We start from the raw sequence: 17,499 nt of genomic DNA, 5'->3' as shown, positions 1-17,499 counted from the left end.
TTTTATGGATGAATTGTATTCCATTCTGTAGAAGCAGGCAGAATTGACTCTGATAGTAGTCTAGCTGGAAGAGAGGCTATAGCTACAAAGAATCTTGACTTACCAAAACACTAGTAACATGTCTGTGAAACTGCTGTAGTCCAACTCATTTACTACTATGTTAATTTGGAGCATGAAGTTCATCAGTGGAATGGGTACTATAATTTACAAAGTTCAAGTGACAATTATGGTAGATAAAGTTTTAAGGAGCAGATGGTCACAGCTGTCAGTCTCAGAAGTAATTTGGTAAGTAAAATAGTCATTTATTTGGAAGTTTTTTGGTAACCTAATTGTGATCTAATTGTCACCAGTTGGGAGTCTAATTCCATTTTCATCACTCATCTGCAGAAAGGTGAGAGAAATAAGCTATTAATTAATAGCCAATATTTACCAGCTCTTACTATCCACCATAAAGTATGCTAAGTGCTTTATGTGCATTATACTTAATTATAGTAACTTTCTGAGGTAGTTACTATTATTATTTCCAGCTAGTTAGTGGAAGAACCAGGATTTGAATCCAGGCAAACTGACTGCAGAGCCCTCACTTTTAACACTACACATAAAACTGAGTTTATTTAACAGAAAACACTGTCCTTTAACCTGAGATTGTGTCTACCTTTCAATACTAAAATGTACTTTTTATATGAAATGGTGGTGATAGACGATGTCAGGTTTGATTTTCTTTTCTTTTTTTTTTTTTAAGAAATCTTTACCTTGCAAAACTAAAACTAAAACAACCCAATGACAGCACTGCTCTCCAGTTTAAAGAAAACAAACGTTCTTTTGCTAGTTGTGAAATCTAAATTTGAGAACCACTGACTAGAAAAGTGGGACTCTTAGTAATTTTTAAAGTTCTTTAGAGATTTTTCACCTGATTTATTTTCAGATTTCAACCTCCTTGTTTTCATTAACCTTTTCCTTAAGTCCACCTCAGCCACTCATTCTTCGATTATACACAAGACTTTGTTTGCCATTACCAGCAACCACACCACTTTGGGGATCTCAGATGTAAGCATCTTGCTCTCGCGCTGCCTCCCATTTTTCCTTGCTTACTCCTAGCATTTCTCCTGTTACCAACTCCAGCAACTTGGACCCCACTGGAACCTCCAGTATAATTTATTCTATCAGTTCCCAATCTTTTTGTTCTCTCTTTCCTCTTTCCCCAGCTTAACCTCCATGGTCTATCACATATATCCTCTTTGTATACACCCTTAGCAGCCTTGCTCCTCATCTTCTGTTGTCAAATCCACAAGTGTTTCTCGGCTACCTGCCTACTCTGTGCCAGTATTCTCGCTGTTAAGCATGGCTTAAGAAAAACACAAAACCACAGTGTCTGATCTCACTTTAAATTTATGAACCAAATCTCAAGTGAGCCCTCAGTATTTCTTGGAACAGATATTCCTAGTATTCCTTCTGTATTTCCCTAGTCCAATCCATTTATTCTTCTATTCTCTGAGATGACTAGTTCTTCTTCTCTATTCGGCTCAACCCCCAAGCACCACCTCTTCCATCTTTACCAGCAGCTGATGACCTGGAATCTTTACTTCACGGAGGAAATAGAGGCAAACAGAAGAGAACTTCTTCATCTTCTTCATCTTCCCACCACAAGATGTATGATTGGTTGAATGAGAGAAAGACTGTGATGTCCTAGAACTTCAGTTGCTCCTATATCCAATGTAATTAGCAACTTAAATTCCAAAACCATATATAAAAATCGATTTTTGGCCATTTGAGATTATACTCTTTACTACCACTTTCCTTTCTCTTATTATAACCAAGAGTTGTTACTATGTTTGTGCCTCATCCAAATAAAAAGTAGGTATTTTTTAGAAAATGATTAACGGGAGCAATTAGTAAAACAAGCAGTAAAATACCCGGATACAGGAAATTGAGCCAGGCTTGCTGGCATGCGCTTGTCCCAGCTACTCGGGAGGCTGAGTTGGAAGGATCGCTTGAGCCCAGGAGTTCCAGGTTATAGTGAGCTGTGTCACACCACTGAACTCTGGCCTGAGTGACAGAGTGAAACCCTGTCTCTAAAAAAGTACTTGACATAGGATATTGAGAGAAGAAATGCTTTGGAACTATGTTTGATTATACCCTTAGCCCACCTTAGTTCTTACTTAAGTAAGTTATAGATGAAGGAGAAAAGATGGGAATCACTTTGAAGATTAAGGCCTCAAACTTTGTGGAAAATGGAGGAAAAAATGTTGAAAACAGTCATGTGATAGTTTTTACCTTACACTTTTGATGGGAAAATTAGATAATAGAATTGAGCTATAAGTATGTTGACTGCACATTACATTAATTTAATCCTGTTATTTACCTCATATTGCTAACCTTTAAAATTAAGATTTGAAAAAAAAGAGATGGGTAAAACCAAAAAGGTCAAAATTTGTATGCCAGCTTAGATGAAATTTGTATTTATAGAACTGAATAAGAATCTACACCTTACCTAATACTGTGAATTGCTTATGTAAATACAGCAAAGGATGGTCCCTCGATGACCTGAATCTCATATGCTGAGTTCACTTAGTAACAGCGTCCGTCTGCTCAGACACATTTTCCCAACTCCCCATGTACTTTCCAAACCTTTACCATGTTTCCCAGTATCCTCTCTTCATCCCTCATTTTGTTGATGACCTAGTTCCTGCTTCACATAGTCAACAGAACCCAACAGGAGTAACCTCAGCTTTCTTCCTCCTTGTCCCTTTATTTAACTGGTCTCAGAAGGAGAGGTGTCTTTACAAGCTCCCCCTCTCCATTCCTCCTCTGTTGCCAAAGTTTCTGAAAGTGTGGTCTCCATATCTGCTTATGCTACTTAGTTTTCTTCTAAGTGAAAGGTAGGGACTCAACCCCAAATGCTCTGACCCTGTTCGAAGACCCTGTGGCCTAGAGCGGCATGTATTTCCTGATTTCTAAACCTAGTGCCCTTTTTCCAGGCCTCATCCTCTATCACTGCAGCATTTATCTTTGTTGTCACATTCTTCTGCTTAAAACTTTTCACAGCTTTTCACGTACCCAGGGCAGGCATTCAAAAATATTGAAGCAGTAGTTTTGATGTCTTTTCTGAGCTTTCACCAGTATTTTTAATAGGCATTACTGCCTAAATCTCAAATGCCTTATAGCCAAAAACAAGTAATGATTTCCTGTAATCTCCAAACTGATTCCTCTTCCTCTTGCTATGTCTTGGTATCCCTGAGGTTACCATCATTTTATCCATGTACCCATGCTAGATGCCTCAAGGTCATCCTTGACTCCTCTTCCTTCTCTGGTTTCCATTTGGTTTCTAAGCTTTGATGAGTATCTCCCGCATCTTATTTTCTTTTTCTACTATTTCCTATGACTCTTGCCTCTTTCTGTTTATTGTCTTTTGTCTGGATTATTTCAGTAATATGTTCAGGAGCTTCTAATTTGGATTCCATGGATGGACCTCAAAGGATTAAAGAACTCTCTCAAATTTGTATGCAAATTTTTTGTGCATGTGCATTTTCCTGGGGAGGTCCATTAGACTGTTCTGTGGGAAAGAGAGGAATAGAATGAGAGACAATGACAATTTAAATCAGGTCCACTGATTTCTCGTTCTATACCTGGCTTTTGTTATTTAGGTCACTAACCTAAGGCACTTATCTCTGAGGAGTGAGGTGGCATGTAAGATATTAAGAATAAAACAGCAGCATTAGTCAGTCCAGCTGGGCAGTCAGTCCAGCAGCCAGAGATCAGAGGCTCCTCAATATCAGATCCAGGCTTTAATATCCTAGTTCTCTAGGAGAAAGCTGGGGCATCAGCAGGAGCAGAGGGTGTCCTCCCAAGGCCCCTGGACCCATTTGTTCCTGTGCTTCCAAAGGACTTAGAGGGATATGAAAACTTAACTGGCAAGAATCCAGAGTGAGTTGGTATCCCCAGAAAAAGGATCAGAACATTCCCCCAGCTAGCCTCCCCTCCTTTGCCTGTTTGGTCTCTCGTTCTTTCTCCACTCTACCAACACAGTTAGCTTTTAAATACATATCTCCTGGTGTGCCTTCCGTGATTATCACTTACACCTAAGGGTGATTAGACTAATCACCCAAAAATGTGGGGTTTTAATCACCTATGAAACAAGTTAAAAAATCATGGTCATGGTTTCAAGGCCTGCCAGTTAGGAGCCTGCCAGCCTCGTCGCCAGGCACTGCCCTCTCCTCACTTCCTGGGCTCTGGCTACAGCAGGTTACTACTGGCTGTTTCGAGAGAACAGTGTCTGTGTCCATATCCCTATGCCTTTGATCATGCTAGTCTCTCTCTTTGGGTTGGCATTTCCTCTCCATTGCCTCACAGGCAACCTCCTACTCATTCTTCCAGGCCCACAATGGATGTTAGCTCTTCACCTGAGTCCATTCTTAATTTTCTGCCATCACTCTGGCAGAATCAGTATCTCTTGGCTAGAGTCCAAAAACATTTCATACATATCTCTGATAATGTCATATTATATTGTAGATAGCCTATTTTTATTTCTGTCTTTCCTACTAAGCCAGAAATGCCCTACAGCTAGGGACTGTCTTTTTCATGTTTGTATCCCTAACAGCTACCTTTGCATCTAGTCTAAACATGAGCTTAGTACACTTTTGTTGAATGGAATTAGTTATAAAGAGTTTTTATGACTCATTTAAAATTAGAGACCAATGCTTACTTAATAAGTCAGAATAGGCTGTAATAATAATAGTAATAATAAAGTCCCATTTCCACTGCTTATTCAAGTAACAGCTTCCTTTGTGGAAGTACATTTTGAAAGACTTCACATGTCAGTGTATATTTTTGATGTGCTCATTTGAGATCCTAAAAGAATTATAGTTCTAATGCAGACTAGAGCTTCTATTACATTCCTGTTGAAGTTATATTAAATATATTCTATCGTTTCACATATCTGTATTATATATAATAAGTTGCATGGGTAAACATTTTATCTCTTTTAAACTTCATGGTAATAATTTGTGAATTGTTTATTTTATAATATCTGAGTAAATTTAGTTCAAAACACATTAATTTGAGCATTTTCTGTGTACAGAAGCATAGTTGCAAAGTTAAGATTCTTGTGTTTATGTTGTTTTGTTAAATTCGGAAAGTCTCAGTCATTGCAAATGTGTTTTTTTTAAGTATTTAAATTAGCTCAGCTATGAGAATAAGCACAGTCCATAAATTAAGAGCTTCAAATAATTTTTAAAAATCCTTCATATTCTTTGAGTTTTGTAGGAAAAGAATCAACAGTTTACTTATTCAGCCTTTCCTGAAGTCCATAGTAGGTGCTGGGCGTTATGCTGGGTGAATGAGATAGTACTTGCATTTGAATAGTTTACAGTCTTATAGCGAAGAAGCCATGTAAACAGAGAATTGCAATATAAACCTTGGAGGAGAGGAAGGAAGACTACTTTGAGAACCGAGATTAGGTTGAGAATGGATGAGTCTGCTGATCAATTTATAGATAAAGAAGCAGAGAGGTGAAGTCTTTTTTTTTTTTTGATATGTGAAATAGGAACCTAGGTTATCTCTAAGAATTCATAGCAGGGGTAGCTCTTGAGAAGAACAGTGAAGATCTGGATAATTAATAAGGAGAATTAGAGATGAGCTAACAAAGACAAGTAAAGAGTGGCATGAGAAAGCAGTGAGCATAGAACTGAAACTGGATAGCATGAAATTCTGGAGGTATCAGTCAGTAGCACAGTGGTATAATTTTCTCCAGCTGTGCTATGGAGAAATTATACACATTGTGGCCAATGTGTAGTGAATAAAGCCATATTGTATTCAGGGACTATGGGGTGGTTATAACAGAAATTTACAAAGAATAAATAGTTAAAAGTCCTTCAAAGAAAGCATTGCTTACTAGGGAAGGCAGTATGGTTAAGAGGAAGTTGATAAACTTGGAGAAAATGTAGAAGTCAAGAAGTTGGAGATCAGAAGGGCTGGTGCTTTGTAGGAACTCAGAAAATCTTCATTTTCTTCTTTCTGGATGTCCTCTCCCTATGAATGTTTTACCACCACCACCTGCCTCAGCTACAGTTTATACATATGAATAGTTTCAAATCATGATGGTAACAGTTGGCTCAGAGGGCAAGATTAGGAGCCAGACTTCAACGTGCTGCTAATCCAGCGTGTCCCTGTAACTTAGATGCTGGTAGTGCTTGGTGGTATTGGCCTCTAGGAGAAGCTCAAGGCTTCTCCTGTTATCTCCCTACCACTCATACTTGGAGGGTGAGTCAAAGGCCAAAAAGCATTTTATTGGGCAGTGGTTCTTAGGGAAGGGATTTACTCTGTGATGCAAAGGGTTAAGACTGTAAGCCATCAAGTGTTTCCCCTCCCTCTCCATGTTCAACCAAAGGCACAGTTCTTATTACTTTCAAGGATTTAAAAAGGAGTCTTTTCTCAGCATAAAGGAAGAAGTGAAGACCAATTTTGACAGCCCAAAGGGTCTTCCTCCTCAGAATCTAAAATTTCTAATAGAGTTGTTTGCATCTTGTGATTTTACTTGAGTCATCAAATGTATTGTACTTTTTTTCTTAAAGATATACTTTTTAATGCTTTCATTTCAGATAAGGACAAACCATTTTCCATGGCGACACACTATTTATATTGCATTTTCAGAAATTTCCCTTTTTACCCATACTTAGGAGTGTGACACTGAAACCTGATAATCTATTATTTCACAGAGTGCTTTTTTGGGTGTAATATAAAGATATTATATAATTTTAATAACCTTTGAGGTACAAGTGGTTTTTGGTTACATGGATGAATTATATAGTAGTGAAGTCTGAGATTTTAGTGCAGGACCCATTGTCCAAGTAGTGTACACTGTACCCAATATTAGTTTTTTATTCCTCACTCCCCTCTCACTTTCCCCACTTCTTAATTTTCTGCCATCACAATGTGTTGCCCAGGCTGGTTTCATGCCCTCACTTTCCCCACTTCTGAGTTTCCAAAGTCTATTACTCTGTACACCTTTGTGTACCCATAACTTACCTCCCTCTTGTAAGTGAAAACATATGGTATTTGATTTTCCATTCTTGAGTTTCTTCACTTAGAAAAATGGCCTCCAGCTCCATCCATGTTGTAGCAAAAGATGTGACTTTGTTCTTTGTTATGGCTGAATAGTATTCCATGGGGTGTGTGTGTGTGTGTGTGTGTGTGTGTGTGTATACACATATATGATATATAATAATTATATATAATTTATCGTTATGTGTAAAACAAAGCAAATTTTTTATTTTTATAGAGACAGGGTCACAATGTATTGCCCAGGCTGGTTTCATGCTCCTGGGCTCAAGTGAGCCACCACACCCAGCCAAAAATAAGTAATATTTTCCAGTTAGACATTTTCAGAGTAAAAAGTATTTGTTCAAAATCATAGCACGAATGGACTCTTCCAGAGACCTTTAACTGGCAGCATTTCCCCCTCAAACTTTAGTACAGTTATAGGAATTGTTTCTGGATTTTTGGTTGTATATTCTTGTTCATGGCTCATGGACATTAACATATGTGAATGGCATCACTGTGTTTTTCCTAAAGTGCATACGAAGAAGAAAGAACACTTTCCTTTAGAGTCTTACTTAGATTCTAGTTAGCTGATACAAGACTGTTTTCTTTTCCTTTTCAGGTTGTAAACATGTTAAAGGCATCCTGTTATATGGACCCCCAGGTTGTGGTAAGACTCTCTTGGCTCGACAGATTGGCAAGATGTTGAATGCAAGAGAGCCCAAAGTGGTCAATGGGCCAGAAATCCTTAACAAATATGTGGGAGAATCAGAGGCTAACATTCGCAAACTTTTTGCTGATGCTGAAGAGGAGCAAAGGAGGGTAATGTGAACATAAGTGTGATTTAGTAAAAGTTTATCACTCGCTATATGATGAATGAGACCCAGAGTTATGGAGACAAACTTGTTGCTTTGATTTATATTTTGAAGCAACTTACAGGTAAATTTACCTAGTACCTAGGTTATATATGGCACTGCACCAGGGACTGTGGAAGATTTACGTGATGAGCAGATGTTGTTACCCACATATTCCTATAAACAAAGGTAGGTGATTGTGTAAGCCAGAGGTTTTGCAAAAACAGGTCATGAATATATTTTCAGGTGACACTTTTATTCCATATTGCTTCCAGAGACTTGTGCTCATTTATCCTTTGGAAGAAAAGGGGAAATTAAATCCATAAATAGACTTATGAAATCGTATTATGTAAGGTTCATATGCAAAAAGCTATCTTACTTAACACTGAGTCTTGCTCAGTTATAGAGTGACAGGATTGTCAGAGCTCAAAGGAAAGCTTGATTTGCGTCTCAGAAATGAAATTATTTAAAAATCAAACTAGAGTTTACTAATTCTGATAGTTTTACATGTCAACTTGACTAGGATATAAAGTGCCTAAATATTTGGTAAAACATTTCGGTTGTGTCTGTGAGGATGTTTCTGGATGAAATTAGCGTTTGAGTTGATAGACTGAATAAAGCAGATTGCCCTCCCTAATGTGGGCAGGCCCCATTCAATCAGTTTAAGGCCTGAACAGAACAAAAAGGCTTACTTTCCTGCAAGTAAGAGGGAATTTCGACTTGCCTGGTTGCCCTGAGTTGGGACATTGGTTTGGATGCACACCGAAACATCAGCTCTTCCTGGCTTGGAGGCCTTTGGGCTGGAACTAAATAATGCGTATTAGCTCTCCTGGGTCTCCAGGTTAGCTCTCCTGGGTCACCAGGTTGCTGACAGCAGATCATGGGACTTGTCAGCCTCTGAAATTGTAGATTTATCCCAAGGAATTGGCTAAAACGATTATGGAGGCTGACATATATATGTGGGTGTATATGCATACATACATATTCATAGAGATTTATCATAAGGAATACACACACACGAACATTCTATTGGTTCTGTTTGTCTGTTCTGATTAATTATCCTAATACTAACATATTTTTTTCATTGACAGTTTAAGAACAATGCCATGAGATTTCTGGTTCTAGCAATACAGTAGACTAGGTAACCAGAAAACCTTCCTTCTATAAACACCTTCAAATGCTAGGTATACACTGTACCCCTTAAATATGCACAGTTATGTGCCAATTAAACACAAAATAAAACTTTTAAAAGTTCTGGGTAAAACATAACTGAAATTATTTTAAATGCATAATTGAGCTCTTCAGAAAGAAAACTGGATCTCCAGGAAATTAGAGTCGTAAGATATGGGCTGCAGCTTTTGGTTTCATAATATATGGGTTTGGGTTTTAGTACCCACTAGGGAACAGAACATGAGTCCTTGAATGCATTTACAGTGTGGACTAGGAACTGGTACCTTCAAAGGGGTTGTGTCTATGAAAAGAGTGGACTAGAAAATATCTGCTGCCACCACAGGGAAATTAACAAAAAATATTTAACTGCCTGGGTTCTGGAATGGAAGCTGGGAAATCTCCTATGGGAATAATTCTTCTTCTTCTTCTTCTTTTTTTTTTTTTTTTTTTTTTGAGATGGAGTTTTGCTCTTGTTGCCCAGGCTGGAGTGCAATGGCGTGATCTCGGCTCACCACAACCTCCGCCTCCCAGGTTCAAGCAATTCTCCTGCCTCAGCCTCCCCAGTAGCTGGGATTACAGGCATGCACCACCACACCCAGCTAATTTTGTATTTTTACTAGAGATGGAGTTTCTCCATGTTGGTCAGGCTGGTCTCGAGCTCCCAACCTCAGGTGATCTGCCCGCCTTGGCCTCCCAAAGTGCTGAGATTATAGGCGTGACCCACCGTGCCCGGCCTCCCATGGGAATTGTAAACCATGGATCCTTGTTCATGCTGGTTTAGAATTTGAATGAATGTATGCTACCTATGTGGCTTGAAACCCGAAGCTGAGAAATTAGTTAAAAAAATTATTCAGGTGCAGTGGCTCATGCCTGTAGTCTCAGCTACTTGGAAGGCTGAGATGGAAGGGTCACTAGAACCCAGGAGTTCTAGGCTGCAGTGAGCTCTCATTGTGCTATTGCACTCCAACCTGGGTGACAGTGCAAGACCCTACATTAAGGAAAAAAAAAAATTAGTCCTGGGCTAGTGATAGCATAAGTTGTCAGATATAAGCAAACCCCAGGGGGTGCTCCAACAACCTAGGCTGAAAGGAATAGAAAAAGTAGTCATGAAAATTTAAAACTCAGCAACCAAGTTTAAGATAAGACAACAAATTTCAGCTGAAGAGAGAAGTGGTAAACAGAAGAATAAACCTAAAGAAATCACCCAGAATGTAGCACAGAGAGATAAAGGGATGGAGAAGATGAAAGTTGAGATGAGAGAGTTAAAACAAGAAGTCCAGATAGAATAGTGTAGAGGCATTATTCAAAAAGAGAATGACCAAGAATATTCTAGAATTAATAAAGACATAAGTACTCAGATTCAGGTAGCACCATGAGCCTATATGGGATAAATGAAAATTAACTTATTTCTAGACTTGTTATAGGAGAATGCCAAAGGAAAAAAATCTTAGTAACAAAGGAAAGACATGGAGATGACTTACAAAGGGGTATCCATTATGTTGATAGCAAACTTTTCCATGACAGAAAGAGAGAACAAAAAACAGTAGAATAATATCTTCAGAGAGCTAAGTGAAAATAACTGTCAACTTAAAAGTTAATACCCAGCTTAATTCTCATTCAGGAATGAGGGTGAAATAAAGACTTTTTTTCTTCAGGCAAAGGATAATAGAATTAACTAGTTGCAGAAGCTTATTGGAAGATTATGAAGCAAGATGTACTGAGACTGAAGGAAGTTGAACCCAGAAGGAAACAGTAGAGCCAAGAAACAATGATGAGCAATGAAATTGGTGAAAATATAAAGTCTGGGAGTTCTACTTCTAGTAGTGGCAAATTAGGTCATTTGAGTCATGTGTTCCACTGGAGACTACCAGAAAAGCTCAACACAATATTTAAACATGTTTTGCTTGAAGGTATCAAAGAAGAAAAATGGAGGCCTAGAACAAAGTTCCTCCTGGTATACTGGGTCACTGTTCCTCTCGAGATATTAGCCAGTTCTGCAGGAAGCTGCTAAAACCTAAGCAGCCCTTTTGACAGGCTAGTGGGAGTAATGGGGGCAGAGATTAGTGCCCATGGCCCCTAAGGAGGGGACACCTGATGAACATAACTCATTTTGAGTCAAGACCCTGAAGGGCTACACCATAGGAGCAAGGGTTAACCAGGAATAGACATACTCTCACCGAGGCTGCAGATCAGCTTTGAATCATGTCAGTCCCTAAAATTAGATTGAGGGTTCCTAAATTGCTAGTGCCCCTAGGCATCTGGCAGAATTGTAAATCCTTCCTGGAAGAAAGTAGTATCATGTAAGGTCACAAATTGTTTCTAGTTTGCAAATGCAATGTCTGGCTTATAATCAAAAGCAACTGGAAACAGATACACAAACAACATCAAGAAAAAGAAAAGATGGTTCAAACAGCCTCTAGATATTGGAATTCTCAGATACAGACTTTTGAAATAATTATACTTACCACATTCAAGGGGATAAAAGACAAGACAGATTTTTGGCAGAGAACTGGAAACCAAAAATAAACAAATATAAATTCTAGAACTGAGAAAATCAGTAAGTAAAATTAACTCAAGTGAATGAGTTTAAATAGCAGGTTAGACACATCTGAAGAGAGAATTAGTGTACTGAAAGATACAAGATGAAAATAACCAGAGACAAAGAATGAAAGGAATTAAGAGAGAGTAAGAGAGAGAGAGAGAGAGAGAGAATACCGTTTAAAGGTCTGGTGCGTGTATTTAAAGTTCCAGAAAGGCAAGAGAAAGAGGATGAATCAAAATCAGGATTTGAAGAGAAAATGGTTTAGAACTTTCTAAAACTGATGGAAAACATTAGTCCATAAATTGCAGAAATGATATGAACCCTGAGCAGGAGAAATACCAAAGAACTCTACATATATAGGCATTATTGTTAAATTGCTGAAAACCAAAAACGAGAAAAATCTTAAAAGGAGCTAGAGAGCAAAGGAAAATTACCTTCAAATAAGCAACAACTAGCTAGTAGATGTCTTCTCAATAGAAATGATGGAAACAAAAAGTCAATCAAAGGCCATTTTTAAAGAGCTGAAAGAAAATAACTGTCAACTTAGAATTTTATATCCAGTAAATGGATGAATGATCATAGAAATATATAATGGAATACAAGGCAGTAATGAAAATAAATAGCCTACAGCTATATACAGTTGTGAATCTCACAAATAAATTATTGAGCAAAAGAAACCAGATTTCAAAAAGAACACATACTGTGTGATTCCATTTATAGAGAGCTTACCTAAAGTATAGTGTTTAACAACACATGCTTGGGTGATAAAACTATAAAGGAAAATGAATTATTACCATAAAAATCAGATTGTGGTTACCTATGGGGAAAGGTCAGGGAGGAGTGCTTGGGAGGGGTTGTGAGGAGGTGCTCCCAGGATGCTAGCAGTATTCTGTTTCTTATGATTACGTAGGCGTTCATTTTGTGACAGTTCATTGAGGCATATATTCACATTTTGTAACTTTTCTCTATGTGTGATGTATTTTGCAATTAAAAGTTTTAAAAATAAATTTTAATAGCATTCACTGAGAAAAACAATAATGATATGAATATTTTTAAAGGATAGAACTAAAATATGGAAAAAAACGTTTGGGAAGTAGATTAAATTCATGTAAGCTCCTTATATTATTGGGGAAGATGGTAGGGAGTTTGAGACCAGCCTGGTCAACATGGTGTAACCCCATCTCTACTAAAAAAATACAAAAATTAGTTGGGCTTGGTGGCGCACAGCTGTAATCCCAGCTACTCAGGAGGCTGAGGCAGGAGAATTGCTTGAACCCGGGAGGCGGAGATTGCAGTGAGCCAAGATCGTGCCACTGGATTCCAGCCTGGGTAACGAAAGTGAAACTCCGTGTCAAAAAAAAAAAAAAAAAGAAGCTAATAATGTTAGTTAACATTAAGTCAAATGTGCATGTGAAAGTTGTACATTGTGCCCAAACTTTTCCAAAGCATAGGGAGGCGCTGGGAAAGAAACAATGGAAACTCAAATACTTTAGAAGGCAAGAAAGAAATAACAAGACTCAAAGACAATGTGATGATAATAAAAAGGTAATTTTAAAAACAATTTCATTTATAGCAGAAATCAGAATGTAAAGTGCCTAGGATTCGATCTAGCAGGAAATGTGCAAGACCTTTAAGGAGAAAATTCTAAACATTTTTGAAAATCTTTTTTTAAGCAGCTAATAAATGGTAAGATATAACATGTTCATGTATGGGAGAACTGACAATGTCATAAAAATGAGTTCTGCCCATCTTGGTCTGTAAGTTGAGTGTATTTCCAGTGAAGCCTAATAGGAATTTTTTAACATTTGACAACTTGATTCTAATTTTTTTTGAGGCTTGAAGAGTTATGAGAATTTTGAAGAATAATGAAGATTTACTTTTATCACATATCAAGACTTACTAGAAAGCAATAGTAATTGAAACAATGTTATATATTCATGCAAAAACAGACCAAGGAAACAATAGAACACAGGAAGGAAGAGCCTGCTCTATGACAAGTGATGATACAGATCAGAGGGGAGTAATAGGCTGGCTGTGCCTTAAACGGAGCTGAGATAATTGACTACCTATTTGGAAAAAGATAAAATGCAATTCCTACCTCACAGCATACAAAATTGCAAATGGATTTACAAAAAAACAAAAACATAAAAGCCTACTAAAATTTATAGGAGGAAAACTTATTTAGAAGAAAAATAGGCAAAAATGTTTTAAGATTTGAGGCTAGGGAAGAATTGATACAGAAAGTAAATCCATTGGAAGTGTTAATTTGGCTACATTAATATAAAGAAAATTCTGTATGACAAATTACACTGAATACAAATGTCTCAAACTGGGAGAAGATATTTGCAGTGTATATAATCTACAAAGAATTGGCATCCTCTATAATAAATTCTCTATAAAAAGTCTTGTATAATAAGAAAAATATAAATACCACAATTTTAAAAAACTGTTGAAGGATTTAACACGTAGTTCTCAGAGAAAGAACACAATTGAAGAAAAGCAAATGAAAGGATATTCAGGAAAATGTATAATAAAAGAGGGATTATTTCTTAAACAACCTGGCAAAATTTACAACAGCTGGTAAAACCAAGAGTTTGTGGGGTTATGGAGAAACAAGGTCTCATATACATTGCTAGTTGGAGTATAAACTAGAAGAATATACCAAGTGGGTAGTCTTGCAAATAAATTTGACATCTTACAAAAATGAAAATGCACAAACCCCATGAGTTCTACTTCAAGACCACTACCTATGATAAACAACATGACATGTACCAGGATGTTGATTGCCATGCTATTTGTAATAGAGGGAAAAGAAACATCATTACTCTTCCTTAGTAGGAAATGGAATAGCATACAGATATTAAAATGAATATGCTGAGCACAGTGGCCCATGCCTGTAATCCCAGCACTTCAGGATGCCAAGGCAGAGGATCATTTGAGCCCAGGAGTTGAAGACCATCATGGGCAACATAGTGAGACCCCACCTCTACAAAAATTAAAAATTAGCCAGGCATGGTGGCACATTCCTGTGGTCCCAGCCACTTAGGAGGCTGAGGTGGGAGGGTCACTTGTGCCGGGGAGGTCAAGGCTGCAGTGAGCTGTGATAGTGCCACTGCACTCCTGCTTGGGCAACAGAATGAGACCCTGTCTCAAAAAAATAAAATGAATAATAGATTTACATAGATCGACATGAATAACACTCAGAAATATAACATCTCGTCTTCAAAAAAAAAACCTAGTAAGCTGTACTGAATTAATCTATCCTACCATTTAAAATTTTTGTTGAGGGTAAAATAATATTAAATATTCCCTTTATAGCAATCCTCTTAGTGCTTTAAGTCTGCTTGTTGGGTCCTTAATTGTTTCAATTTTATACAAGGTTGTTTCCTTTCCTGCTTTCCAGCATTTCATTAAGTTCTTGTTCAGGTCTCCAGCTAGATCAGTCTCATTGGTTCTAGCAGGTGTGGGTCTTGGTGGGTTGGTGCAAGTCCATTCACTATTTCAACTCTTCAGAAAGTCCCGGAACCAGTCAGTTTTGCAGTTCATTCCTAATACTAAGATTGTTTCTGCTTCACTTATCTTTTTAACTTACCTCAGTGTACCAAGAAAAACAGTCATCACCATATACTATCTAGGTTGAATAAACTCCGCTTAAAAATTATTTTAGATTATTTTCCAAATAATATACAAAATACAAGAATAAAGAGATAAAAAACTATTAAAAATTAAATAAGAACTTAAATATATAAATAAAATTTTTATGCCATGTTTCCCTGGTCTTGAGGTGTTTTGGATTTTGGTTTTTGGACTATTTGCATATACATTAAGATATCTTGGCGTTGGGACTCTGGTCTAAATATGAAATCCATTTATGTTTTGTATATACCTTGTACACATAGCCTGAAGGTAATTCTGTACAATATTTTAAATAATTTTGTTACTGAAACAAAGTCTGTGTACATTGAACCATCAGAAAGCTAAGGCATCACTGTCTCAGCCACTAGATATGGATGGTCTGTGGTTGGTTGGCATCACCATTGTTTCTGAGTGTAAATTTATATGCCTGATAAATAATCGTTTTCATACATGTATTGAGACACAAGTACTTAACAGTAAAAAATATGACACACCATTAATACAGTGAAAAAATAGTGAGTTTAGGGTAACTAAGCAGCACAATGGCATCACCAGAATACCTGGATAAGCTGTTAAACAACAGCAACACCAAACAGTAACAGTTTCAGTCACCACCTACGATGTTGTGGGGGGCTTTTGTTTTGGTTTGGTTTTTTGAGATGGGGTCTCACTCCGTCGCCTAGGCTGGCATGCAGTGGCACCATCATGGCTCACCGCAGCCTCAACCTCCTGGGCTCAAGCCGTCCGCCTACCTCAGCCTCCCGAGTAGCTGGGACTACAGGTGTGCACCACCATACCTGGCTAATTTTAAAAATCTTTTTGTAGAGACAAGGTCTCCCTAGGTTGCCCAGGCTGGTCTCAAACTCCTGGGCTCAAGCGATCCTCCTTCCTGAGCCTCCCAAAGTGCTGAAATGACAGGTGTGAGCTACCATGCCCAGCTGATGTTGTGTTTTGATTAAAAGATTATCATACAGTAACCCCCTGTGTGTGGTGCACCTTTCAGATTTTGGAACATTTTGGATTTTGAATTTTTGGATTAGGGATACTCAACCTGTATACCCCAAATGGGCAGGAGCCTCTGAATGCAGTAACTGTTCATCAGCTGTCCTGCATGAACTTACAAATACTGATTCTAAGTTTCAAATACATCTTTGTTGGCTTCTAAATTATTATTACTTCTGGTTCTTCTTGCACTTACAGCATCAAAACGTAATGCTTTAAGAATTTTTTTGAGATCTTTGGCTCCTAATTTTGTTGAAGAGAGGATGACCATTATATGTTCCACAGTTGCAAAACATTTTTATTTTTAGATTTGTAGATACCTTTCAGAATGATCAATTCTGTTTTTTATGGTCAATCCAATTTTTTAATGTCTACTTTATCTATTTCTTCTGGCTATCTCTCTGTAATACCTGCCTTCAGCATCTGTCTACTTTTAAACTATATCAAGAAAATTTGGTGCACAAATGAAATAAAAGATGAAAGAATACTGTCATGTGTCCTTTTAGCAAAATGGGATGGCCTCATTTCTTGTCACAAAATATTCCACAAAGAAGACTTTCTATTGAATAAGTAACTGAATGAAAATGCTTTGTCCTTAGATTAAAAGTATATTATTCACTCATTGATTCTTGAGTTTGAGAAAATGTATGTAGGGCATCATCATCTGAAGACACATAGACTGAGATTTTACTTATAATCATCAATTTCAGCATCTTTATTAGAGTCCTAAGTGCTCCTATCTTATTCTTTGTGTTCAACTTCTGACTCATCTAATAATTCTAAAACAGTTTCCTCAGATTTTCTTCGTCATTCTGGCTAGAGAACTTACAAATGTTAATGCTTAATCGTATTCAATAAAATGTAGAATGAGGTCACAAAAGATGTTAGCTCCAGACTTCTTTTATGCCGTCTTGAAAGATAACACATATCTTGCACAACACAGTAAGAAAACTGAAGAGTGATGTCATAGTGATACTTGTTTCACTGTTTCTAAGTAATTTAGTCATTTTTTATTATACTTTAAGTTCTGGGATACATGTGCAGAATTTGCAGGTTTGTTACATAGGTATACACATGCCATGGTGATTGGCTGCACCCATCAACCCGTCATCTACATTAGGTATTTCTCCTAATGCTCTCCCTCCCCTAGCCCCCCCACCCACTGACAGGCCCCAGTGTATGATGTTCCCCTCCCTGTGACCATGTGTTCTCATTGTTCATTTCCTACTTATGAGTGAGAACATGTGGTGTTTGGTTTTC

At 37.5% G+C, this 17,499-nt stretch overlaps 1 protein-coding gene across 2 annotated transcripts in view; it reads left to right on the top strand.

Annotated features, from left to right (window-relative positions):
- NSF (N-ethylmaleimide sensitive factor, vesicle fusing ATPase) overlaps nucleotides 1-17,499 on the top strand; it is a 166,437-nt gene that overhangs the window by 75,824 nt on the left and 73,114 nt on the right. For both annotated transcript variants that reach the window (XM_034941591.3, XM_055101434.3), the window contains exon 9: nucleotides 7,658-7,857. In XM_034941591.3, the coding sequence (XP_034797482.1) occupies nucleotides 7,658-7,857 (200 nt within the window). The remainder of the gene's footprint in view (nucleotides 1-7,657; nucleotides 7,858-17,499) is intronic.

This window comes from Pan paniscus, chromosome 19, assembly GCF_029289425.2.
Source record: "Pan paniscus chromosome 19, NHGRI_mPanPan1-v2.0_pri, whole genome shotgun sequence".
NCBI lineage: Eukaryota > Metazoa > Chordata > Mammalia > Primates > Hominidae > Pan > Pan paniscus.
This window is presented reverse-complemented; position numbering and strand designations above follow the sequence as displayed.